Genomic DNA, 27,771 nt, shown 5'->3' on the forward strand with positions numbered 1-27,771 from the left:
TATGCTGTTCTTTGTTCTTAGTTGTGTTGTTCCTGGTTGTCCAAAACCACAGTGAACTACATTGTTATCAAGTTATCATTTATGTTTTGTTTAACGCCGCAAACATCAACTCTCCAACTATATGAGAATAGTATAATCGAGTAAGGTCAAACATATTTATTTTTCAGAATTATTCGGAATTAAAAATGTCCAGTGGACTTTGATAATCAGAACCATTTTTGCGCCTGCCTAACTTACACGACATACGCACAACTGTGAAAGAGCAGAAATGGGCCATTGTCAGTATATCAATATGAATGACTAAAGTCAAGAATATTTCACTTGAAAGTGCCATGTTACGTACTGCAATCACGTGGTTCAGCACCTATACAGTCGGATTGAACATTCAGTGAGTGAGTGAGTGAATTTAGTTTGACGCAGCACTCAGCTGTATTCCAGCTATATGGCGGTGGTCTGTAAATAATCGAGTTTGGACCAGACAATCCAGTGATCAACAGCATGAGCATCGCAAATGGAAACCGATGACATGTGTCAACCAAGCCAGCGAGCCTAACCACCCGATCCCGTTGGTCGCCTCTTACGACAAGTCATGGGTTACTGAAAGCCAGGGCCCCGTTCCCCAAAGCGATCGTAACGCTACGACGGTCGTAAGTCTATGTTAAAGCATGGGTGTCATGATCTAAGCGCTACGAACGCTTTGTGGAACGAGGCTTAGGGCTCCGTTCCCCAAAGCGATCGTAACGCTACGACAGTCGTAAGTCTATGTTAAAGCATGGGGGTTGCAATCTAAGCGCTAAGATCGCTTTGTGGAACGGGGCCCAGATTATCTACAGAACGCCGCCAAAAAGCTGGAATATTGCTGAGTGCGGTGTAAAACTAAACACACTCACTCACTAATGAAGGCCAATTCTAACCCGGACCTTCACGGGTCGAACATGTAGTTCTAAAGGCTAATTACCATTTAACTTTGACATCTGTCTCGAACCCTTAATTTTATAAGTTACAGTACAACCAGAAATTATTGAGAATTTAAAGATTGTAATTTAAAAAAAAAAATCACTCATTACTCACCTATTTAATGTGAATATTAGCGGAACATAACTCCAGATTCAGAGCCTGTGAATGCTTTGAACGATGTTTTGGGTCATTGTCCTGCTGGAAAATCCAAATATTTCCTTAGAACACGTGAGGAGATGGAAGTAAATGTCCCTCGAGAATATCTGTGTACCGCTCACTGTTCATATTCCCTTCAAATACACAGAGGGGCGTTGCCCCTAACACACATATGCCACCCCACACGTTAAATTTCGGACTGTACTTTGGGCGTTGATACAACTAAGGTTCTTCAGTTTTTTGGTCCAGAATTTCAGTGTATTAGGACACAGCCACACAGAACTTTCATCTGAGAAAATCACACTGTCCCAGTTAAAATTTCTATGCTGTAAGCACCAGTTCAACATTCGCTCCTTTTGTTCAGGTTTCATGATCGGTGATGGAATTCCTCGACTTTTCTGCCAACCCATTGCATGCAGCTCAGTTCTGATTGTCTCCTTACAGACAGACACATTTCCTCTATCAATGATATCCAGCCTTAAGTTTTCTAAACTCCTTCGTTTGTTTTTAGAAACAAGAATACCAAGCCGCCTCATGTCACCAACGGTCAATTTTCTGGGCCTACTTGCGCCTCCCTGGTGCTCAATGCCATATCCATTTGCAATATTTTTCAAAACACGATATACAGTGGACAAAGGGATGCCTGTTATACTTGAAATCACTTTAGCTGATCTGATGTCCTTATTATAATACTCTAAAATCAACTTCCTCTTCTCTAAATCATCCATACTGAGGATCACTAAAAATGTCGTCTGCTAGCGAGTAAACAAAGGGGAATAACTCTTCACAAACTAATGTAAAAGAATTAACGGAGTTTTCTCTCTTGAATGAAACCAAGCACTTGATAGCTGGTCAAGGTTGTTTATATTAGAAATCCAATTAAACATATTCCTAAAATTCTCAATAATTTCTGGTCATACTATATAAGATGTAATCCCCATTGTTGATCCTTATCACTGATGTTTTGTACATTTATAGACAGTCATGCTGTCCTGTGCTGTGGTATCATTAATCTGTGTCTTAAACTGGTTAAATGCATGTACATGTAGACATAGTCTATTCTTGCAACCAAAAGATATGTAAACATAACCATTTCGTGCATCATATGTGTATTTAACATACATAAGTTGTACAAAATAATTATTTAGACATGTACCTCGGTGCCGCGATCGGAGTGTGTATAAATTTCAATTCACTCGAGTGACTATATTGGTCCCGGAACAAAGAGCGGGGACTCACCCCTAGCCTAGGTGGGGTAATTCACATTATTCACAGCTCTTACGAAATACATGTTATTACCATATGAGGCTTATATGAGGACATCGTAAACAAACAAACAAATGTGAAGTAGCAAAGTAGTAGTATTAATCCTGAGAGACAGAGACTGAAAACTTTTCTTCCTTAATCATTTCCAATTAGCCTACGGAGGGTAAGGCTTGGTGCTCTAGGGAACCACGGCCACCACAACTATCAGTGTGTGCTGACCTGGCGAATAGTTCTTCTGGTTTATTTATATATTTACAGAAAACTATCGGCTCAATGTTATCAGATCACACCGAGAGTGAGTGAGTTGGGTTTTACGCAGCTTTTAGCAATATTGCAGCAATATCACGGTGGGGGACACCAGAAATGGGCTTCACACATTTTACTCATCCAGGGAATCGAACCCGGATCTTCGGCATGACGATCGAACGCTTTAATCACTATCTACCCCACCGCCCCTCACACCGAGAACAGTACACTGTCATCATGTACATAGGAATCTGCTCGTATTGATATTCAAGGTCAATGTAAGCGTGTTTAGCACACCCACAAACCGCCTGTTGTTATAGTAACCAGAACACCTGGTAACCCAGTGCGATCACCCAGAACTTTTAAATGGAACTAACATATTTGAATAATGACTGTTACAATCTGAAAATATGTCTCTTTCTGTGCACAACCTGGATTTCGGTTTGGGTGCTTGTTCTAACTTTTGACCTTTGACCTTTCGTTCTCAGTCACTGAAAATTATTTATATCGAAAAGGCGATCGAGGTCAGGGCTGTACCAAAAGATTTTATCATTTTAAATAACACAGTACTTTTGTTTACTGTTACATATAGGTACGACTTCATACATACATAGACTAAGACATGCAGCCCTTTCCGTTCGATACAAAAACTGTACTGTGATATACCCGGCGAGTTTTCTCTGGGTATCAAAACAATCGTTCACCGGTGGTTTCCGCAGCTAAGATACATAGTGTTCACTGACATGAACGCTATGGAGCACCTCCATAGGCCGCAATGGTGGAAATCCTTTGTCACACTTTCGCGCACTCGTTACGATTTTTGCGCACGAAAACCTTTTATAAATGACTTCTTTGTACTTATACCTACACGTGCGCCCTATTTTCGTTATCAAAATATCTAAAAATCAATATTTACAAGCCATCAAACATTTCAGATGATCGCTCACATACGAGTGGCGCCATTTTGAATCACGTGACCTGTGACGCGAAAGGGATTCCCTCCCTAAAATAGTAACACACGTGTTCCATACCTCGTTGTTTGTTTACAACAAATTTTCATACATATTTAGGCAATTAAAACGAGTGTATGGAGACTTTCGTTTCCAATCTAGACTGATTGACCATCCCTGCTCTTTCAACAGCTGTTTTCAAAGGATTTGCTGATGAGTTTTCAATGCTTCATATAATATCAGATTATTGCTGTCACCTTAACAGTTCCATGGGTGTCTCTGTACTACTCCTGAATATTTGCCTACAAAACAGAGTTTACTAATAAGACTAATTAGAAATTAGGAATTAAATTATTAATGAGTTCACGAATTAATTATCTATAATTTCATTTGTACCACAAAACCTGAAATATTTCTCTGTTTACATTTGTGGTTAGTAAAATGCACGTTGTCTGTGCACATTCGTCTGTTCCGGAGCAGAACTTCAAAACCGTTCACTATTTCTTCACCAAACTATGCACATAGATAGATCTGGTGGTGTACTGGTGCCTTTGTGGTAGTTTTGGATGTTTGCATAAAATATTTTTGTGTGTGTTTCCATGGCAACAATTTCGACTTCGACTGAAATTGGTAAGTAGTGTTCTTTTTCCGCAGCAGAACTGTAAAACCGTTCACTATTTCTTCGCCAAACTTGGCACATAGATTGGCCTTGTGGTGTATTGGTGCCTTTTGGTAGTTTTGGAATTCTGAATACTATATTTTTCCGTGGCAACAAGTTTGACTTCGACTGAATTTGGTGGTTGTGCTCTTTTCCAAAGCAGAACTTAAAAACCTTTCAATACTCTCCTTCCACTTTGCCATTTGTTCATGTCAGTGAACGCTATGTATCTTAGCTATGGTTTCCGCAGCTGACTTGATAACTAGATGTTACTACATACTTTAACAACAGCTGCCTGAGGACGGCGACCGATGCAACAGCTACTACAACACCTCCGACTGCATATGCAATTTTCTGTGACCCGTCTACGAAAGTGTCTAAAAATCCCTCCATGGTTCGTGAATCGTCGACAAGTATGTACCTGACCTGGATACCGGTTGTACGTGGGTGAACACACCGACCTGAATAACTCCAAACATTCACTCTCTGGTAAGCCACTGTCAACGTACGTCGCTTCGAGAAGGTGCATTTATGTTCATCAAAGTATTTCTTTTACACAGTGAACAGTGTTCAAGTTTTATCAAGTTTCAAGAAAAGAAATAACGGATACATTGGAAACATGAATTTGTTTATATCTTCAAATCGTGTTCTAATGGTAGTATACAAATTTCAAATAACATCAACTATTTTCAATTATATACATCATCATATCCGTACAGTCAGTGAGTGAGTGAGTGAGTTTTGTTTTACGCCGCATTTAGCAATGTTCCAGCACAGCGGGGGACACCAGATATGGGCTTCACACACTGCACCCATGTGGGGAATCGAACCCGGGTCTTCAGCGTGACGAGCAAACGCTTTAACCACTAAGCTACCCCACCACCCCGTGCAGTCAGCAGAACTGATGCATTCACCTGTGTGGGGAAGGTAGAGAGTTTATGCTCGAGCAGAAATATCACACTCAAGCACATATGGCAAACAAATAAAATGTAGCACGACAGTTATAAAAACTGAAGATGTAATGATCCTGTAACGACGTACATTTGACCATACCTGACCTATGCTGAGTCTTAATCTTTGAATATTTACTTCCTTTGAAATTGTATAGGAGCCCCAGTAAGAAGGGAGAGTCAGAACCTGAGGAAATCTAGACTTGCTTTCCGCTGCAGAAAGGGCGAAGCGGAAAAGAAAATAATGCGAATCAGAAACTGTAAGACAGACTATGTTTGACCCTACACAAGGGCGAAAACGACTGTTTATCTACCCGATCCAACTGACAGTCCAAGGCCCTTACCACTTATGCCCCTTTTCAACATGATCTTGAAATACCGATAATCATGGTGGATGTTATTTAGGTCGGCCAGTTTAACACAGCGTAGGTTCAGTGGCATACCCAGAAAACGATGGAGAGTATCGTGGATAGTTTCACCGACCTGGACACATCACAGAAAGTACTGTATGCTGTCGGAGGTATTGTCGTATCAATCGTATCGGTCATCGGCCTGAGGAAACTATGTTTCAAGTAAGTATCTCGTGTGAACAGCTAGTCAAGAGATATACTCACTCGATATTTCGCTAAACAAACGGGTGACCCAGTTGTCGACGTCGCTCTGCAGAGCGTCGTATGGGTTGGAATACAGGCTCGCCCCTCTATGTGAGCACAATACGCGTGCTCGAACGTTTAACCGACATGTCTGGCTTTCCTCAGACTTAAAGCCGCCATTTGACTGTAACACTGTTGAAACTGGCATTAAACCAAATTCACTCACTCACCCTAACAAAACGAGATGCTGGAGAGACCATAAGTATGATAACTCGATATCTCGCGGTTGTCTCGATATAACATCTTGGTCCCGGCAAAATCCTTTATAATTTATCATTATTCAAGCTCTTTTAACTCGATACGTATGTCTCAATAGTTCGGATATCTCGATATAATGTCATGGTCCCAACAAGCAAAATTACCCTTTTAACTCGATATTTGCAAAGAAACTCGATATTCACCTACCTTTCGTGGGCAATTATCCATCTGAAGTGAGATTGTTTCCACACGTTTACACACGGTGCGGCATGAATCAAAGGGATGCGGTAGTGAAAACTAATTAGGGCTAATTGAGTCGACAGTTGTTATTTAATGAGGATTAATTAAGAAGGATTTAATAAGGAAGTACTCACTGTTACAACTAAAACTTTTGATAACGGATTTTAGTTTCGAATCAAAACATACTGAGAAACGTTTTGTTTTCTTTCATAGTGATATGTGATGATATGCCCTGGTCTGACGTCTCGAAGTTCGGATAACTCGATATTTTTCTTGGTCCCATGAATATCGAGACAACGGTGCTCGACTGTATATTTTTTTTCTATTCAGAAGACTCCTCTTGTATGTTTAACAATATGAGACTGCATTCCGGCTGCTTGTAGTAGCCCAGATTTAAGCTGGTTTTATAGTGCTCGCTCACTGACATGCCATGCCGTAGTTAAGCATGAATACACCACTCAAACACATTATACTGACTCCGAGCCGACCAGTCATTGTTGTACCCATTAATGCCGAGCGCCAGGCAGGGACCAACAAGTACCATATTTTAACGCATGTTGGTATGACGTGGCCGGAGATCGAACCCGCAAGCTCCCGCCCTCCAGGCGGATGCTCTAACCACTACACCACGGAAGCGGCCCATTGTACTATTTTAAAACAGTCACGAGTAGCATATCGGTTTAAAATCATGGAACACTAAATTACACAGTGTATGTCGTACAATGACTGGGTTACAATACTTTAAGTTTATGTCAGCGACAAGTGAGAATAATCAGCTGTTCCTTGATCTATTACAATATTTTATAGAGAGAAAAAGACAAAGAAGGACTATCCTCGAGATACGGTGATCCATCATCAGGTCGGTAGAAGTCCCTACGCCCCAAGCATGACGCCATTTGCGGTGAAGCTGGAGACCTATCTCCGGATGGCCAAGATACCCTACCAGGTAGGTGAGAGATGAGTGAATGAGCGTTGTTTCATGCCGCAGTTCGCAATATTCTCATTGTGTCACGACATATCGGAATCTAGTAGCGTCCGCTCGTCACGCCGAATACCCATGAATGTCAGGGTTAGAATATGGATTTTCAGTAACCCATGCTCGTCGTAAGATGCGACTAACGGGATCGGGTGGTCAGGCTCGCTGACTTGGTTGACACATGTCATCGGTTACCTATTGCGCAGATCGCTGCTCATGCTGTTGATCACTGGAATGTCTGGTCCAGACTCGATTATTTACAGACCGCCGCCATATAGCTGGACTACAGCTGAGTGCGGCGTAAAACTAAACTCACTCACTCACTCACTCGTCACGCTCAAGACCCGGGTTCTATTCCCCTCATGGGTGAATCCCACACTCACACTCACCCACTCTGAATCTGGTCGAAGAAAGCAAGATGTTGACTGCATGAGTAGCGATTCATACCCTAGCTGTTTCACAAAACACATATTCAGTTGGATCAAGCACTAATACCCTAATCCTTTATGAATCACTCTAATCCTAAGCCATGTAAGTGTCTGTTTTCTACATGAAAATATGATCGTCCACACAGAACGTCCATGGGTTTCAACCTTCATCAAAAGGCAAATTCACTTGGATTGAGTATAATGGACAGGCAGTGGCGGACTCTACACTGTGCATCGAGTTCCTCAACAAGAAGCTGGGAGTGGACCTCAACAGGAACCTGAGTCCTGCTGACAGAGGAGTAGCTCAGGCGATGCAGGTTATGGCGGAGGAACATCTGTACTGGTGAGAAACAGTCAGTTGGTGCCATTTAATCTGTCTGTCCATGGTAGCCATTACGGCAAACATTGATTGCTTGAATAATCCTTGTATATGATAGCGGTGTGTACATGTCGGAACTAGACAATGCAGTGATTAACATCATGCTCATTCTATCCTGTGCTTCGATCCCTTAGGCGGGTAACCTAGTGGTGAAAGCGTTTGTTCGAAGACCTGGGTGCGATTCCTTACATGGGGCAATGTGTGAAGCTCATTTTGGTGTCTCCCGTGATATTGCTAACGCTAACGCCGCGTAAAACCAAATTCACTCACTCACTCACTCACGTAACGGCGTCAAACGAAATACGTTAATACACGATGTACGATGTGTTGTAACTTTCGACAGGTGTTATGTTTTAGGGGGACACATTACGTCTTTAAGATAAACTTCTGGCAATTTCCATCATAGTTTGCTTGCATGAATATTGAATAGTGAATGAGTAGTACTGTGGTACTGTGGTTTCAGGTTCCTTGTCCTCTTCCGAATGCAATATGACAACGACAAATCTTTGATGCTGAATGCTTTTAAAATAGGCAAGTTTACGTTTTGGATGTTTCAACGACAAGTAAAAAAGCAAATATGGAGTCAAGGCTTGGGCCGACACACAGAAGAGGAGGGAACAGAAATGTTTAAGAAGGATCTACAATCCCTGTCGGACTTCATAGGTATGCAGAAGTTTTAAGCTGTTGTGAACTGAATTATATACTGAGACGTTAAATATGTTTGAGCAGCGAGGGTAGGTTCTGATGGACCAAAATATAAACTTGACACTTGTTATATCGAAATCGACAATGGCAGTACAGACGATGGGAACTGGATTGCATCATACCTGAAGTGGGAAAATATTGCATGACGTTCCATGACCTCCTCCACATGTGTTGAATATGATGAAACTGTATCCTGAAATTTGGCACTTGTGGTGTGGTTTGTTATATTTCAGGAGCGATGATACTTTGTTTCATGTGATTTGTTTTGTTTAAATATATTCATCTGTCCACATATGCTGGTTGTTCCAGGGACCAAGAAGTTCCTGATGGGGGACCAGCCCTGTGAGACGGACTGTGCGGTGTTCGGTCAGCTGTCAGAGTTCTACTGGCAGTTCATGGGCACTGGACACAAGGACATCCTCAAGGGCAAGTGACTTTTAAGTTATCATTTCCACTTAACTTAACACAAATCGAAGTCTCCAATGGACAGGTGATGAGGCATACTTAAAGTGTAATTTGAACCTGTCCAGCTTTGATAGTGTATTAGATTTATATATGAATATTCACACGTTGATGTTATGAACATCGTGTTGTATATAGGTAAGATTCTGTCAATGCATACATTAAAGAACTCTGTACCAGCCTCAAAACATCGCAGGTACTGTTAACATAGTGTACATAATGTACACCTACCTTTTCCTCATCACAATTACAAAAATGTGTTGTATAGGTATGTAAACCGTATCAGTCGATAAACATCAACAGAATCAAGTTTGACAAATATTCCTCCATTATTGTAACCGGCTGTCAACATGTCGTTACATGTATAAAGGGAGTTGTGTGTTGCTTTCCGTTCGATTGGCATTTTCGATTTCAGACTGATTCAAATATACATAAAAACAAAGGCAACACAATTAATCCACAAAACTACATCATTACTTTAAGATTTTAACTTTCCATTCTCAATGTATTTCGACTATGTGATGTGAAATTATGTGAACTGTTTCAGTTCTGTATGAATTTGTTTAATTTAGATAAATTGAAATGATCTAGCTGGTTACATATGAATTAAAATTATCATTTGTTGGTAAATACGTGTTGCTTATGACCTCTCCCTTTTGTTCGTAGACAAATACCCCAACCTGGCCGCCTACTGTGAACGTATGAAGGAAACGTTCTGGCCCGACTGGGACCAGTGCATCACACACGGTGGAACAAGGGAGGCAACCAAGTAGTAACTTTCCCTGAGAGCTGTACTGACAGTTTTGGTATAATATGAATCATTTGCTTGTTCTTCCAAAGTCTGTTGATATACTTTGGTTGTGAAAGGAGTTCAGATTCTCTTTCGTGCACCAGTGAGTGAGTGTCTGATCTTGATTGCGTCGTGCGCGCGTGCCTGCGTGCCTGCGTGCGTGCGTGCGTGTGTGCGTGTTGAGGGCTAAGAGAAGTCGGTAGTTCTGAGACTGGTCGGGCTTCTAAACGTACTTCAGTTATATAATGTGGCCATTCTTTTGTCCCTCACAATAAAAATTAAATGTTACCTAAAGCAACGCTACACATACTGATTCACTACCTCCATCTTCTTGGCATGTCAGTAATGTATATTGTGTGTCTTTGAAATGAAAATAGCTTTGTTTAAAATAAAATTGTATTATGCTGTTCTTTGTTCTTAGTTGTGTTATTCCTGGTTGTCCAAAACCACAGTGAACTACATTGTTATCAAGTTATCATTTATGTTTTGTTTAACGCCACAAACATTAACTCTCGAACTATATAAGTATAGTATAATCGAGTAAGGTCAAACATACACGTGATTGATACGATGAGCAATGTCATTAGCCAAATCACAGCGTCCATCCGATCCATAAAAGGTCAAGGTCGGGTCTTTTTCACATGACTGTTCTCTGTACCGAAGTCGCCTTGACCATTGAAGTCAAGCTTGGACGTGATCATTTCCCTGTAGTTATAATCGCGGATGACACGACCCAGATAGGCTCAAGCAGTTGGTCAAGCAGTGGCAGCACTAATTGCAAGTTAATATGCTTGTCAACTGAGGCTGGCATACAATGGAAGATAAGACTGTGTCGAACCCACACCCTCAGACCTGCCTGACACCTTGGATGGGACTCAACCCAACAAAAGTACTAGAATCTTTACTATACTGAGAAAGTGTAATCCCAAGCTCCTATGTTACATTTGACCACTTTCTAAATGGCATTGAGTATTCATGACAGTAATATAAAATGAATACAATGATCGTGCAACGACATTTAACCATATCTGACCTATACTAACGCTTAGTCCCTGAATATATACTATCCAAACAAAGAAACGCATAGGCGTTTTGTATTTTTAAAAATCTATTAATTACCTATTGTGTTCAAACAATTGTCAAAATATGTAACAAAAGTGTTGATAACATGATTAGGCTCACTTGCAATAAATCAGCAATCTTGCCTTAAGTTCTGCCAAAATATATAATGCTTGTCATAAAAGTGAGTGAGCATTGTTTAACGCCGCTTTGATAAGTATTTCTGTAATTTCGGACAACAGCATGAAATCATACAGGTTTCAGATTTAAGTGAGTGATTGTGTAAATGGTTTTATGCCGCTTTTAGCAATATTCCAGCAATATCACGGCGGGGGATGGGCTTCACACATTTTACCCATGTGGGAATCGACTCCGGGCCTTCGGCGTAACGAGTGAACGCTTTAATCACTAGGCTACCCCAACGCCCTAAGATTTAAGTACTTTGATGAAGTTCAGTAGCATAGGTAGAGCTCTGACAAACCTAGGAACATCATCAGTACGAATCGTCGGTCGTAAATCACGATCATAGGATTGTGGTACGCTCGGGGGACGCAACTCTGCGCATCGAAATCCAAGGTGTCTGGTTACAGCTTGCCCTTTAATCGAAAACAATGACCGGCGTTAAAACAATAGATATACGAAGAAATGGCAGCAATGGGAAGTTATCGACATGTCAATATAATTGACTGAAGTCAAGAATATTTCACTTGAAAATGCCACAAGGTGACATCACATTACATGAAGGACCAGCACAGTCGATTTGTATGTTTATTTCTAAAGTCTAATTTCTATTAAACTTTGACATCTAAAGAACTAAAATTTAGTTTAAGATAACTTATATAACTAATCTTTTATACATATCCAGAAATGCATTTCAGATATCAATACTTCGTTTAAGCTATCATTAATTCAATGAGAGTTATGTTTTATTAAATTCAAGACATCTTCGATTCTCACCGTTACTGATATTTACAATCAAATAAAACATATCATTAGTGATCTTGACAATATCTTTATATCAATTCTGTAATAAAAGTATCATGAAAGAACGGCAAAAAAATTATTCCAGTCCCCGAAAGGCGGGAAATGATTCACAGATATCTTCAAAAAGGAAATGTAGGTAATGCGTTCGATCGGCACACCAAGGGCCCCTGTTCGATTCTGTGGAACATAGTGCAATGGTAGAAGCCCATTTCTGATATCGCTGTCATATAGCTTAAAGAAGCATGGACTCACCTATTAACTACATACATACAGTAGTAATACATGTATGTCAAAACTAATGAATTCATTATGAAGTTGGGGCGGTGGGGTAGCCCAATGGTTAAAGCGTTCGCTCGTCACGCCGAAGGCCCGGGTTCGATTCCCCACATGGGCGCAATGTGTAAAGCCCAATTCTGGTGTCCCCCGTCGTGATATTGCTGTAAAAGCGGCGTAAAAAACCCCTCACTCACTCACTTATTGGGATGTTAACTGTCCGGATGATTAATTACTGATATCTTCAGTTGTCTTAATGATATATGTATTCCATTTAAACATACCAGCAATGTTGATAAAATATAATTAAATATATCATTATCATTATCAATTGTTTCAGTCCTCAAAAGGCGGGAAATGATGTACAGATATCTTCAAATACATTCAATTAAACGTCCGTAAATTCTACGGGTTCCAAAATGGCGGCAATCGGTAACAGGTTAGCTTGGCCCTGTGTTCACATCTCTCAAGGTTTAAAAGGAGAGTTATCGTCCTTTGGAATAAAAGCACCCATTCAAGATAGGAGTAATTAGGTGAACTTATCTGTATTTAATTCCAAGATACCAGACTTTTAATTACTGATACATTAAAAAAAATCTATTTGTTTATATCTACAAATTTCAAATATCACCAATTCTTTTCATTAATATTGCTCATCATAATCGTGCAGGGCGCCAGAACACGGTCAACACAATTGACGCATTCACCTGGGGCGAGAAGTCCGTGCTCGAACGAAAATATCACACTCAAGCAATATGGCAACAAAATAGGAGAATATTTAAAACCGTATTATATTAAATACTCATCCTTTAACGACATTTGACCATATCTGAATTCTACTAAATTACTCTCTGTATGTGTATCCCTTTGATGGAAAGAAATAGTCTTTCAAATTGAAAAGGAGCCAGAGGAAATTTAGACGTGCTTCATATAGCGCTTTCGCACTGCAGAAAGGGCGAGGCGGGAAGGCAAATAATGCGAATCAGAGACCGTGAAATAGACTACGTTTGCCTACACACAACAAGAAGAATGGCAACAGTGAATGACAACCAACCCGATCCAACTGACAGTCCAAGACCCTTAACAGTTATGCCCCTTTTCAACATGATCTTGAATTACGATGGTGGGTGTTATTCAGGTCGGAGTGTTCAATACAGCGAAGCGCACATTGACATACACAGGGGGAAACTTTGGAGAGTATCATGGATGCTTTCACCGACCTGGACAAATCCCAGAAAGTACTGTTTGTTGTGGGAGGTACTGTTGTAGCCATCGTAACGGTCGTCGGCCTGAGGAAACTATGTTTCAGGTAAGTTAAGGCGTGTGAATAGCTAGTCAAGAGATACTCGGTTGATATTTCCCTGAACACAGTTCCACCCATTCGTGACCAACTCTTCTTGGAGTTTACGTACGGAAAGGGGCGAGTGGTGACGAATGAGTTCTGCCTCGATTCGCCCTGCCGAGCGTCGTTCAGAGTTTCGTCTGCTGAATCCGATGAATGTGGTTCGAATACCGGTTCGCCTTTTCTAAGTTTGGGTGCATCATACCCATGCTTGATGGTTTCATATGTCTGTGACCTGCATTTCTTGCTTTCCGGCCACATAAGGCTGGCACTGCGTCATCGATCTGCAACACTGATGAACTTGGGGACCTCTTTTTATCGAAAAATTTAACATGGGAATTTCCATTCAAAAATTTCTCAGCGTGACCAATACCCCACTACTGCTGTCAATAATGTCAGTGTCGGAATGTTTATCAAACAAAGTAATTACAAACTCAGCAAAACGCAGTCTCGGAACTGAATCTATTTTGCCTGCCCCGACGCAAACAGCAGTAGAAAGGACGTATTTGCAATCCGGATCAGCTCCAATCGAATTTCACATTAGCAGACAAAACATGTACAGTCTAGATTACATAGATCGCAGACGCTCATCCTTGTACGTCACATGTCACGTGACCAAGGCCGACGGAACCAGTCTAGCGCCCACGGACGAATGCTCTCCGGTGAATCTTTTTCTGCATTCTCTATTCTCTCAAGTGGACATGTGGCTACAGGGACGCCTCGTCAATTCCACGAACAATTATTATCCGTACAAGGCTATCATTAAGACGTTGCTGACTACAAATGAAGTCGACGCCAAGTCCAAGCTGACATCGCAACTATTCGTCAAGGACATGGCATAACAGATGGAATGTACGAAAGATTCAAGATAATACTGGAGAGTAAGAGCTTCGACATGGAAGGTCCCCTTATGCACGATCTCGTTCAACTTAGACGCTACATCATGAACCAAGTCGACGTGCAAGTGAAACTATACAGATCCTCTCCAACCTTTCTCTTGATGGCCACCATAAAAGATGAAAAATACACGGTACACATAGACGACATCGTCCTTCGCATCATGAGAGTCGAGGTTAACCCCAGTGTCATATACGGACACAACACCGCTCTTTCTACGACAACGGCTAAATATATTTACCCTCACACGGAAGTGAAAATGATGTCCATACCCAGAGGTCAAGTGGCTTTCACATACGATAATATTTTTCAAGGCGTCCGACCAAACAAGGTAGTCGTAGGTTTTGTACCATCCCTCGCCGTGGCTGGAGAGTATAATCGGAATCCCTTCGACTTCGCCAACTACGATCTAACTCAGATAGCTCTCAACTGTAAATAATCGAGTCTGGACCAGACAATCCAGCATGAGCATCGATCTGCGAAATTGGGAACTGATGACATGCGTCAACCAAGTCAGCGAGGCTGACCACCCGATCCCATTAGTCGCCTCTTACGACAAGCGGGCGGTAACTGAAGATCAATTCTAACCCGGATCTTCACGGGGAGGAGCAACATTGAACAAAATTAGTTGGCCCGTAAATCAGAACTTTGGAAGTTTTTAGCCTCGTTTGATGTGGATCAGTTTAGGTGTTGAATTATACTGAAGACAGTTATTAGCAGCACACCGGCCATAAAACATAATATTTTATACAGTGTATGTCATACAACGACTAAATCACTATACTTAAAGTCTACGTCAGAGACATTCAAGGATTTTCAAATCAAAACACAACCATCAGCTGTACAATGATCTTTTATGATATTTCATAGAGACACGAAGGCAAAGAAGGACTATCCTCGAGATACGGTGATCCATCATCAGATTGGTAGAGGTCCCTATGCCCCAAGTATGACGCCATTCGCGGTGAAGGTGGAGACCTATCTCCGGATGGCCAAGATACCCTACCAGGTAGGTGAGAGAGTGAGTACATGAGTGTTGTTTCATGACCCGGTTCGCAATCTTCTCGTTGTGTCACGACGAGTGGTTACTTTAGGAACGATTCATATTACTTTTGAACAAAACACAGATTCAGCTTCATCGTACGCTGTAGCCCAAACCCTTTCTATCACAGAACGTCCATCAAAGGGCAAATTCACTTGGATTGAGTATAATGGGCAGCCGGTAGCGGACTCATCCCTGTGTATGAAATTCCTCAACAAGAAGCTGGGTGTAGATCTCAACAGGAACCTGAGTCCTGCTGACAGAGGAGTAGCTCAGGCAATGCAGACCATGGTGGAGGATCATCTATACTGGTGAGAAACAGTCAGTGGGTGCCATTTAACTTCTGTCTGCCTGTCCATCGTAACCATAGAGCAAACACACATTGATAGCTTGAATTGATAGTTTTTTTTTGTTTACCTCCGACCTCAGCAATATTCCAGCTATATGACGGTGATATGTAAATAATCGTGCCAGAATCAGACAATCTAGTGACTGCCATTGTGTGCAACTGCGTAACCGCCTCATACTAAAAGACGTTAATACATAGCATGTAACTTCTATTCTGCTTTAGTGGACGAACCAGTTCACCTCACATCACCGTCTCTAAGATAAGCTGCTGGCAATCTCCATTGTAATTTACTATCATATATTTGCAGGAATAGTGAATCAATAGTGCTGTGGTTTCAGGTTAGTTGCCATCTTCCGGTGGCAATTTGACAACGATAAATCTTTTGGTCAGTTGGTGCCATTTTACTTTTATCTGCCTGTCCATCGTAACCATAGAGGCAACACACATTGATATCTTGAACAATCCTTTCTCCGGTGTATCCAGATAGTTCAAACCAAACGGCATTAATACAAAGCATGCTTTTGACTGGGGTTATGCTTTAGTGGGGAATAAACAAGAACGCGTTCACCTCAGTTCATATCTTTACGATAAGATGCTGGCCATTTCCATGTCATATTTTGCTTGCATCTACTTGCATGAATGGTTGACTGAATAGTACTGTCGTTTCAGGTTCCTCCTCCTCCTTCGATGGGGGTATGACAACGACAAGTCTTGGATAATAGATATTTTCAAAGTAGGCAAATTTAGTTTTTGGATGATTCGACGACATTTTAGAAAGCAAGCATTGAGTCAAGGCTTAGGCCGACACACAGAAAAGGAGGGAACAGGAATGTTTAAGAAGGATCTACAATCCCTGTCGGACTTCATAGGTATGCAGAAGTCATTGTAAACTGCATAATATACATAAGTGCTAACTATATTTCAGGAGCGATGATACTTTGTTTCATGTAATTTGTTTTGTTTCAATATACTCATCTGTCCACGTATGCTGGATGTTCCAGGGACCAAGAAGTTCCTGATGGGGGACAAGCCCTGTGAGACGGACTGTGCGGTGTTCGGTCAGCTTTCACAGATTTACTGGCATTTCACGGGCACTGGGCACGAGAACATCCTCAAGGGCAAGTACTTTTAGCTGCCTCATCATTTGAAAACGTTCCGTTTCTCTATCTCCCCTGAATAAATCTGGCCTCTTTGGGGTGTGTGATGTGTTTTCATGTAATGGATAAATCAGGAGAATACTTTGTTTATGGAAGTTAATTCTACTTTAGAAATACAGATTGGGACCGTTTCCTGACGGAAACAATAACATGGTTAATTCATAGTTTCAATAGATGCCAATAGTAGCGTCAGTTGTACTTGTTTAAATCTTGAATACATATGAAGGTAAGATTTTGTCAATGCATACATTAAAGAACTTAATTACCATATACCAAAATGAAAACATTGCAGAATACTGTTAACATAGGGTACGTAATGTACATCTACCTTTTTCTCACCACAACTGTATTTTCAAGAGTATTATCTTTTAGCCATACCAGTCTCCAATAACGAAGTATAGCTGTCATGCTATGCATGCCTAAAAGTGAACATGAACAGAATCGAGTTTGACAAATTGAGTTGTGACATTATTTTCAGTTTCAGTTCTAAACTATATTTACTAAATTCAACTCAAATTCACATGATTTAGTAGACACATGAATTAATGTTATCATTTGCTGTGAGATACTTGTTGCTTATGACGTTACTCTTTTTCCGTAGACAAATACCCAAACCTGGCCGCCTACTGTGAACGTATGAAGGAAGCATTCTGGCCTGACTGGGACCAGTGCATCACACATGGTGGAACAAGGGAGGCAGCCAAGTAGTAACTTTCCCTGAGAGCTGTAATGGCCGTTTTGGCATAATATATGTTTCGTAATAAAATAACCTCTGCACAAACTGGGTAATTATCGCTCATTACTATCCCTAAACTGAATTTGTCCCTATACTTGCAATGTCTATTGTTATATACTAACAGGAAAAAGTAACTGTGCATAACAAAAACATTGCATCAAAATAAATAAATAAATAATTAAATAAACATGTAACACAGACCTTTGCATGAAATTTGATGTCACGTATCCCGCGTGACACTTGTGCCTTTTGCATGATGTACTTACTCACTTTTTGCATGTGATTTTACACTTGAAATTCACACACCTGATATTGATAATTGAAGAACGGTTGATTATTCTCTTGCCTCTGAATGTTGTGGAAACACGTTAACTTCAACTTAAACTGAGCGTACGTCATGTCACAGTTTTAAAAAAATCAACGTCTCTGTGCCGGGGGTATGCAGGAGACTGGAATGGCCCAAATGGCCAGACATTATGGTGTCCACCGAAACACGACCGCATCATCTCTGTCAACATAATGGGCACATGATGGATTTGCCTCGGACCGGCCGCCCAGACGTGACGTCACGTTGGCTGACCCATCTAAGGATTCGATTCCAGACTGCCAGCTTGGCTGCTCGGACCATTCCTGGCTTACGTCCAGTCAGTTCCAGGACTGTACGGAACCGAGTGAGGAAGCACAACATCCGGCCCCGGCGGCCTGCAATACGTTCAACGTCACCGACGGCAGGTCTTGCTTGGTGCAGACAGCACCCACGGTACAGGAGACAAGATTGGGATGGGGTTTGTTCACTGACGGGTCGAGATTTAATCTGTACAGCTCAGATAGAAGGACAAGGGTCTACAGACGGCGAGGTGAACGGTATGCTGACGTGTGCGTTGTTCAACGTTGACAGTTTAGTGGCGGAGCGCTATGGTATAGTGAAGCATCACATCTCATGGTCGGACATAACTTGTCATTGTCAACAGAAATCTGACGGGTCTTCGATACAGGAATAAGATCATTGGGCCTATGTGCGGCCGTTTATTCAAGGACAGAGACATAACTTCACGCTTCACCAAGATAATGCCCGTCCATATGTCGCTCGTGTTGTGACAGATTTCCTGAGGCAGCAGACCGTTCCGGTACTCCCCTGGTCAGCTGTTTCTCCGGACCTGTCCCCCATCGAGTATTGGGATGATTGGGGCGACGTTAAGCCTAGACTCAGCCATTGAATTGGGTCAAGAGTTGGTTCAGACATGGAACAACAAGTTTTCTTCAATCGCTGTGTGTCGTCTGAGTCGTCGTTGTCAAGTCTGCATCAGCGCCAATGGTGGACACACACCATACTGTATTTGTGAACTGACTTTTGACACCACATCTCTTCAAGGGCGTGCTACGACGCCTAGTGTCAAGTTAATCAGATTCCGATATTATCCTGTCAACTGTTTTTACACTTATTAAGGAAAACATCACACATCATGTTATTAATATCTATTTGCATTAAAATTGGCATAACATCAAAGGTTATCAAACGAGTTCGCAAGCTAATACCGATGTTCTTTGGGAGTGAGGCAGAAGCAATCACAGATATGATCGGTGTGAAAGCAACAAGGAGTTCAACGTTTGCTTGGTAAAGGTTTTGTCGTTGTTATATTCGTAGCGGAATATAGCAGGAAACATGAAACACTCTTCCAGCTGTTCGTTATCTTTAATATCAATTCATGTTGATCCCGTGGATACGTTTATCCAAATGTGCGTGGCCTGGTCAAAGATTAACGGTGTCACACAAACCAAGCATTAAAGAAAAGCTACACCGTCGTGTGCCTGACAAACAACATGGCCCCTCCAGAAACCTAGGATCGTGGGTTCGAATCCCAGGTCCTAGTTGTTGAGTACACAACCTGTTCTTATAGGTTTCAGCATAGTGGCAAATACCTAGAACCCTCATTTACGATCCTCCTAATATATGTTGATAGTATGTTATTGTTTTTTCTTAAATAATATTCATACAGATATTTTACAATGACTAAAAAGATTGCACAAACCCCACAAGCCTGGGTATGAGAAACCCAGAAATATAATCAGTACGACTCGTCGAACGAAACTCATGATCACAGGATCCGTTTGTAGGTCACGGTGACAAACAACGTTTTTCGGCAATGGCGATAACACTGCTACTGCTACTGCTTTTGTCGCTTTCTTTTCACGACCTGGAATTCGACCTTGGGTACTCGTTCTACCTTTTGAACTGTGAACCTGCAACTGAATAAACCGGCTGTACATGTGTAATCACACCAACCTGAATAACACCAAATATTCACTCTCTGATAAGCCACTGTGAGCTTGTGTGTTATTCAGCTCTGTTAACGCGGCACAAAAAGATATGAATCTGAACTTGCCCGTCGAGTGATTGGTATAATGAGCAACGATCCATGCCGCAGGGACACGTTGACACGTTCTCAAGCAAATACCTGACCTCGACCAACCTTCTCAATTTTGTGGGCTCACGACCAATATAATTTGCTGGAAACCACGATACCTGCGCTGTTCCCGAGCTGTCGAACCTAGAAACAAGCTCGGCAATTGTGGAATTTGGATCTTCGATGACAAGGATTCAACTCTGCACAGCGAATTGTTGCCCATTAAATGTCATGACCACTTGTGCCCTTTTGTTAATACCATAACCTAGTATCACATATGCAAATCAGATTCACTCTGAAAATGTCTATTCATATGAGTGTAAATGGGACGAGGGAAGAAATGTGGGTAATGCGTTGGATCGTCACACCAAGAACGCTGTTCGATTTTGAACATGGTGCAATGGTAGAAGTCCCTTTCTGATATCGCTGTTGTAAAGGTGAAAGAAGCATTGACTCTCTTCCTCACTATATACATACTTCTTTAATGCAGAAATAGGGCCTGTAAGTCTCGCGAGGCGATATGCGAGACGGTGCCAAGCTTACTTCCGGTACCAGATTTCCGGTGACAAACGTATATTCAAGAACCAGTTCTGGTCCTAAATTCCACGACCGCCCAATATGACTTTAATAGTGTCACAGCGGTTGACAGTCGTAATAGTTTTAGCTGATTATGTTGACATATCGTAATAGCTAATTTGGGGATGGTTAGGTCGGAAATTTGTTATTCCTGCAAGGATCATCGGTTCATAGTATACTGTCAACTGACAGTCATGAGACCATTCGAAAAGGCATGAAACGTTGTTTGTCACCAGAAGTACTAAGGTCTCGAGAAGTGCCGTGACTTACTCACGGGCCCTAAATCACTTTTCGCCTTTTGGAATAAAATCACCTATTCCTGATATCAGTAAAATTACTTTTTTGTGTGTTGTATGTATTTAGACGCAAGGTGTCAGAATTTGAATTACTGATATATTAAAAACATTAATTTGTCTGTGTCTTCATATCGTGTTCTAATATAATTAAATACATTTCAGATATCAGCAACTCTTTTCATTGATATTCTTCAACAGATCCCTGCAGATCCGTTCGAATGCAGTCAACACACTGGGACAAGACGTCAGACCTACATTAACGCTTTATCTTTGAATATATATCATTTTGATAATTCAACTAAAAAGGAGCCACAGTTAGATTGGAGATTCTGAACATATGACCCTTTCAAATTGAAGGAAAGGAAAATAAGGTCCACTGAGAAGACTATATCTTACACCAGACAACTAAAAAATGGGCGAGAGCTACTGACAACCAACCCGATCCAGCCGACAGCCCAAGGCCCTCAACATTTATTCCCCTTTTCAACATGACCTTGAATTGCTGATAATCGCAGTGGGTGTGATTGAGGACGGATTGTGCAACACAGCGAAGTGCACAGTGACACACAGAGGAGACTATGGAGAGTATCATGAATACTTTCAACGACATGGACACATCACAGAAAGTTCTGTATGTAGTGGGAGGTGCTGTCGTAGCCATCGTAACGGTCGTTGGCCTGAGGAAACAATGTTTCAAGTGAGTTATCACGTGTGAATATCTTATAAAGAGAGACTCAGTCAGTATTTGGCTAGATCCAGTTGTCTGAGGCGCCTCGATTCGTTCTGTATAGCCTCGTGCAAGGCGCCATCCACTGAAATCGATGAACGTGGGCTCGAATATAGGTGAGCCCTTGCTATGCCTGTGAGCACATTCCCCGTGCTCGAAGGTATCGCCGAAATGTTACATGTCTGAAATCTCCATGTCTCCTTTTTCCCAAACATAAAACTGACACACCTTTATTTACATGCAATGCTGTTGAAATTGGCGTTAAGCCTAAATCACTGCAATCAAACTACAAGCTGGAGAAGTCATGAAAATGGGATGATTTTTGTTTCATGAAATGTTCCTGTCTATTTAGGTATTAACTTAGATGTAATTTAGATGTAAATATGAATGTTTTCACCTTTGCCAAGCACTAGTTTAGATGGAATCTAAACGGAAACTGTTTTGCTGGAATGCATGATCAATTCAAGTGATGTATTGTACTGAAAACATTTAGTAGCTGCACACCGACCATAAGACCATGGAACACTAAATTGTACAGTGTGTGTGTCAAAAAATGACTATAAATATACTTAAAGTTTATGTCAGCGATATTTGAGAACTTTGAAACCAAAACACAACAATTAGCTGTAGATTGATCTTTTATGATATTTTATAGAGAGACAAAGGCAAAGAAGGACTATCCTCGAGATACGGTGATCCATCATCAGATTGGTAGAGGTCCCTATGCCCCAAGCATGACGCCATTTGCTTTGAAGTTGGAGACCTATCTCCGGATGGCTAAGATACCCTACCAGGTAGGTGAGAGAGTGGGTGAATGAGTGTGGTTCATGTCGCAGTTAGCAATATTCTCGTTGTGCCATGACGTATTGGAATGTGGTCAAGGAAAGCAGGCTGTTGACTACCTGAGCAACGATTATCATTTCATCAATAAAACAGTTATTCTAATCCTAAGCCACCCAATTCCCTGTTTTCTTCAATGGAGTGAGTGAGTATGGTTTTACGCCGTTTGTAGCAATATTCCAGCAATATCACGGCGGGGGACACCAGAAATGGGCTTCACACATTGTACCCATGTTGGGAATCGAACCCGGGTCTTTGGCGTAACCACAAGGCTACCCCACCGAACCTTTTTCAAGGGAAATCCTATGTTATAATACAATGTGTCTGTGATTTTCAACACAGAACGTCCATGGCCGTCAACTTTCATCAAAAGGCAAATTCACTTGGATTGAGTATAATGGACAGGCAGTAGCGGACTCATCACTCTGCATCGAATTCCTCAACAAGAAGCTGGGGGTGGACCTCAACAGGAACCTGAGTCCTGCTGACAGAGGAGTAGCTCAGGCAATACAGGCCATGATGGAGGATCATATATACTGGTGAGGAGCAGTCAGTTTAACTTCTATCTGCCTGTCCACCAGGACTGTGCAATATTACCGGTAAACCGGTATAAACCGGTATAAACCGGTATATACTGGTACAGTGCCTCCCGATTCGGATATCGCGATATGGTTCAGATTGTGCAATATATTGGGTCATCCAGGGTTAGCTCCCTTTGAATTATCTGCCTTTGACTTCTACATTTTACATGTGGAAGTATCTTTATAAGTGGCTCCAAATGTGCCAAATGTTCTACCAAGGACTAAGTCTTCTAAATTTTGTAGGACGGTATAATGACATTCTCGTCAAGGATCTTAGGCTGTTGGAGGTCACATGAGATTTTAGCTCAAGCAGTTCATCTAAATCATGTTTCATTTTGCAATAGTTCATGTTAACACATCTTTATATTGGAGCTGAATCTGAATGAATCACTGACAAACAGTAACAATAATTACATACTGCGTTGAAGTGCATTCTGTTGAAGCAAACAACAAATCATGTTATGCTATTACCTTTATCATTGTGTTCGCAAAACTTTGTTGTAACAGTTCAATTCAACAGTCCACATTAAGGCTCCATATCATATTATTTATCCGTGGTAAACCGGTGGCATACAACCATACACACTGGGGACGGGGAGCCTAAAAGTAGCAACTAAGAAGATGATGTCGCACACAGAGAGCTATTATGAATTTATGATGTACGCACTTGGGCAGAAACCTTCCAGTCACAATATGTATTGCTATATCTCTTAAATTATTGCAATAAATCACAATATGAGAATCCGGGAAATATCTAGCCTTACTGTCCATCGTAACCATAACGCCAAACACATTGATATTTTGAATCTCAGGTCTCTTCAAGATTGTTTAGTTTGTTGATTAACGCAATAATCCAGATATGTGATGGCGAACTGTAAATAATCGTACCAGGACCAGTCAATCCAGTGATTGTCATAAATGAGCATCTACGTGGCTTGGATACGATGATCATGACATGCATCCACCTATTCAGCGAGCCTGACAACCTTAGATTTCATTAGAACCACTGAAGTCATGAAGGACGAAGCAGCATCAATCTGGAGAGTGGAAGATCGGTGGCTCAATCCTCTGACCGTGTCATAGGAAAAGACGTTAATACATAGCATTAATTGTAACTTCTATTCTGCTTTAAGGGACAACGAACGAGTTCAATTCTCATCACCGTCTAAGATAAGTTGCTGGCAATTTCCACTGTACTAGCATATATTTTCAGGTTCGTTGCCCTCTTCCGATGGCAATATGACAGCGACAGATCTTTGGTAATGAATGCCTTCAAATTATCGAAGTTTCTGTTTTGGATGTTTCAACGACTTCTTAAAAAAGCAAGCATGGGATCAAGGCTTGGGCCGACACACAGAAGAGGAGGGAACTGAAATGTTAAAGAAGGATCTACAATCCATGTCAGACTTCATAGGTATGCAGAAGTCTTAAGGTATCTGTATACATACATCTTAAATATTTTTTAGGTGAGGTGAGCTGAAATTGGGTTTAACGTCGTGCTTGAGAATATTTCGCTCATATGACGACGTGCATGCCGTGTATGTGTATGTGCGGCTGCTTGTACTAGCCCAGACTTAAGCTGGTTTTATAGTGCTAGCCCACTGAGATATCATGCCGTAGTGAAGCATGAATACCCCACTCAGACACATTATACTGACTCCGAGCCGACCAGTCCTTGCTGTACCCATTAACGCCGAGCACCAGGCAGGGACCAACAAGTACCATATTTTAACGTATTTTGGTATAACGCGGTCGGGGATCGAACCCGCGACCTTCCGCTCTCCAAGCCGACGCTCTAACCACTTCGCCACGGAGGCGGTCAAATATTTTTTTTGGAGCAATGGTAACTTTTGGTGGACAAATTAATAAACCTGACACTTAGTACATCGAATCCCACATTCAATATGCAATGTTGTGGAAATAGATGTGTATCATACAGTTTTATCCAGATGAAAATATAGACAATGAAAAGTGGTGGCTGCATCATAACTATAAAGGAAAACATTGCAGGCTGTTCCATGACACACACCCAACCCACTCCAACCCCACCACCCATCCCACAAATTCTCCCAAACCACTATGATGCAACCTTCACATCGATCACACTCACGGCAACATCACTGACAGTGATGTTACCCCTTCCTGTGCAACATCTGTACGCTTCCAAAGGTACGCTTTCACTTGAGACAATCCTGTTCCACTTCGTCTTGCTTAACCTCGTATATCTGCGAACCCATTGTAAACCATTGAACAGGATGGAATTGCATCGTGAAATTGATTATTGTCTTGTACCTGTCATGTGATTTGATGTGTTTCAATGTACTCATCTGTCCACACATGCTGGTTGTTCCAGGGACCAAGAAGTTCCTGATGGGGGACGAGCCCTGTGAGACGGACTGCACAGTGTTCGGTATGCTGTCACAGGTTTACTGGCAGTTCACGGGCACTGGATACGAGAACATCCTCAAGGGCAAGTACCTTTAGTTATCTCATCCATCTACCTTGAGTGCAAATTACCTACTTTGGGGTGTGGTGATGTATGTTCATGCAATGAAGAAATTAGAAGAATATTTTGATTTCGGAAGTTAATCTTAAAGAATACTGATTTGAACTATTATCTGATGTAAACCATGATATGGTTAATGCATATTTTCTCTGCTATTACAAATAGTTTAGTCAGTTTCACTTGTTTAAAATGTTTGGTCAGAATGACCAGTGAATCCTACCATTGTGCATGCAACATGAATAACAAATGAGCAACCAAGCCATTAAACATGTTGAAATATGCCGTTTTTGCGATATAATCTGAGCTCTCATTAGTCTGAGCATTTGCTTATTTATTTCTTGCTTGGACCAGGTCATGTCCAATATTAGGAACCAAATCAAAGTCTCTGTTGATAGGTGAACATTGTGTTATATATATGTAAGATTCTTTCAATGCATACATTAAAGTAATACCCTGTACCGAGCTCAAAACATCGCAGAAAACTGTTAACATAGGGTACATAATGTACTCCTACGTTTTTCACATAACAACTGCATTTACAAATTTTTGGTCGAAAAGGCCTTTAAACCATACTTTAACCCAGTCTCCTACATTGAAGCATATCTGTCATCTTATGCATGCATAAAAGTGAACATCAACAAAATCGACATAACAAAGATTTATCCTAACTTGTTACAGCTGTCATCATATCATTACCTGGATGAGAGATGATGTGTATGTCTTTCCATTGGATTGAAGTTTTCGATTTCAGGCTGATTCGACTTCACTGATAATAAAAACAATCGCAACAAAATGTATTTACCAACCTACCTTTCATTACATTGAGCGTTTAACATCCCAGTCTCCCAGAATTTAGCTTAAATTCAAATGATCTAGTTTACATATGAATTAATGTTATCATTTGTTGTTAATACGTGTTGCTTATGATCTCTCCCTTTTTTTCGTAGACAAATACCCCAACCTGGCCGCCTACTGTGAACGTATGAAGGAAACATTCTGGCCTGACTGGGACCAGTGCATCACACACGGTGGAACAAGGGAGGCAACAAAGTAATTTATCCAGAAAACTGTGATGGCCGTTTAATGTGTGCTTCGTAATAAAATAAAGCTCTTTGGAAACTGGGTAATAATCATTCATTACTATCCTCGAACGGAATTAGTAGCTCAGCATACTCGCAATGTTTGTTGATATGCTTAGGTTGTTAAATGAATTCATATTCTCTTTTGTGCACCAGTGAGAGTTTGGGTTGCTGTTGCTATTTTTTCTCTTCTTTTTTTTAGTGTGTGTGTATGTTTTGGTCGCTAAAGGAGAGGTTGACTGAAGGGGGGTCGAACAGCTTTGTTTGAAATATAAAATGTAGTGTTATGTTCTTAGTTCTTAGTGGTTCTGTTGCTGCTTGTTGGAATCTACAATGAGTATGTATTTTATGTTTGTTTCTTTGTGTTTTATTATATTTCATGTTTGTTTGTGTTTTGTTTTGTTTCGTTTGCTTGTTAATTTGCCATGGTCGGTGAGAGAGTGACTGAAAGGGTGGGGGGTGGGTGGGGGCGTAGAAGAAGGGGCATGAATATAATTTGGACATTCTTGTGCCCCTCACTATAAAAACTCGATATTGCCATAAGCGGCCATAAACATACTGATTCATTACTTTCATTTTCATGTACATGTTGTGTGTTTGAAATGCGAATAGCTTCTTTTACAATAAATTTTACCATAATGTTATCAGTTCTTCGTTGTGCTACCCTGCTTGTTGAAAACCAGTTATGGAGTTTTTATGTGCTTGCTGTTAAACGACATACGCATTAACCATGAACACTCAAACTAGTGAATCACATACTAGTGATTGATGTTATGAGCAACGTCCTGAACCGCCACTTCACACCACGGAGGCGGTCTTGATCATTAAGGACAAGGTATTTATGATAGACTTGTTTATATATGATAATCTCATGTAAAACCCAGCGGTTAAAGCATTTGTTCGTCAGG

General features: G+C 41.1%; 3 protein-coding genes across 3 annotated transcripts in view; all 3 read left to right on the forward strand.

Annotated features, from left to right (window-relative positions):
- The first annotated feature begins 5,570 nt into the window (after positions 1–5,570).
- LOC124289214 (failed axon connections homolog) lies at positions 5,571–10,423 on the forward strand. The gene is made up of 6 exons (XM_046725817.1): positions 5,571–5,755; positions 7,082–7,220; positions 7,825–8,021; positions 8,521–8,720; positions 9,072–9,188; positions 9,891–10,423. Exons 1-6 carry the CDS (start codon positions 5,637–5,639, stop codon positions 9,995–9,997), a joined length of 879 nt encoding a protein of 292 aa, XP_046581773.1. The 5' UTR covers positions 5,571–5,636; the 3' UTR covers positions 9,998–10,423.
- Positions 10,424–13,463: 3,040 nt separating this feature from the next.
- The window catches only part of LOC124289216 (failed axon connections homolog), a 40,436-nt gene continuing 26,128 nt past the window's right edge, over positions 13,464–27,771 (forward strand). Inside the window, exons 1-2 of the mRNA XM_046725820.1 lie at positions 13,464–13,639; positions 15,440–15,578. Of these exons, the coding sequence (XP_046581776.1) occupies positions 13,533–13,639; positions 15,440–15,578 (246 nt within the window). The 5' untranslated portion in view covers positions 13,464–13,532. The remainder of the gene's footprint in view (positions 13,640–15,439; positions 15,579–27,771) is intronic.
- LOC124289215 (failed axon connections homolog) lies at positions 21,613–27,507 on the forward strand. The gene is given in 7 exon segments (XM_046725818.1): positions 21,613–21,827; positions 22,513–22,651; positions 23,040–23,236; positions 24,492–24,606; positions 24,608–24,692; positions 25,632–25,748; positions 26,732–27,507. Coding segments are annotated over 7 exon segments (879 nt in total). The 5' UTR covers positions 21,613–21,708; the 3' UTR covers positions 26,839–27,507.

Source organism: Haliotis rubra, unplaced genomic scaffold (assembly GCF_003918875.1).
Source record: "Haliotis rubra isolate DU_JTF1 unplaced genomic scaffold, ASM391887v1 Scf436, whole genome shotgun sequence".
Lineage (NCBI taxonomy): Eukaryota > Metazoa > Mollusca > Gastropoda > Lepetellida > Haliotidae > Haliotis > Haliotis rubra.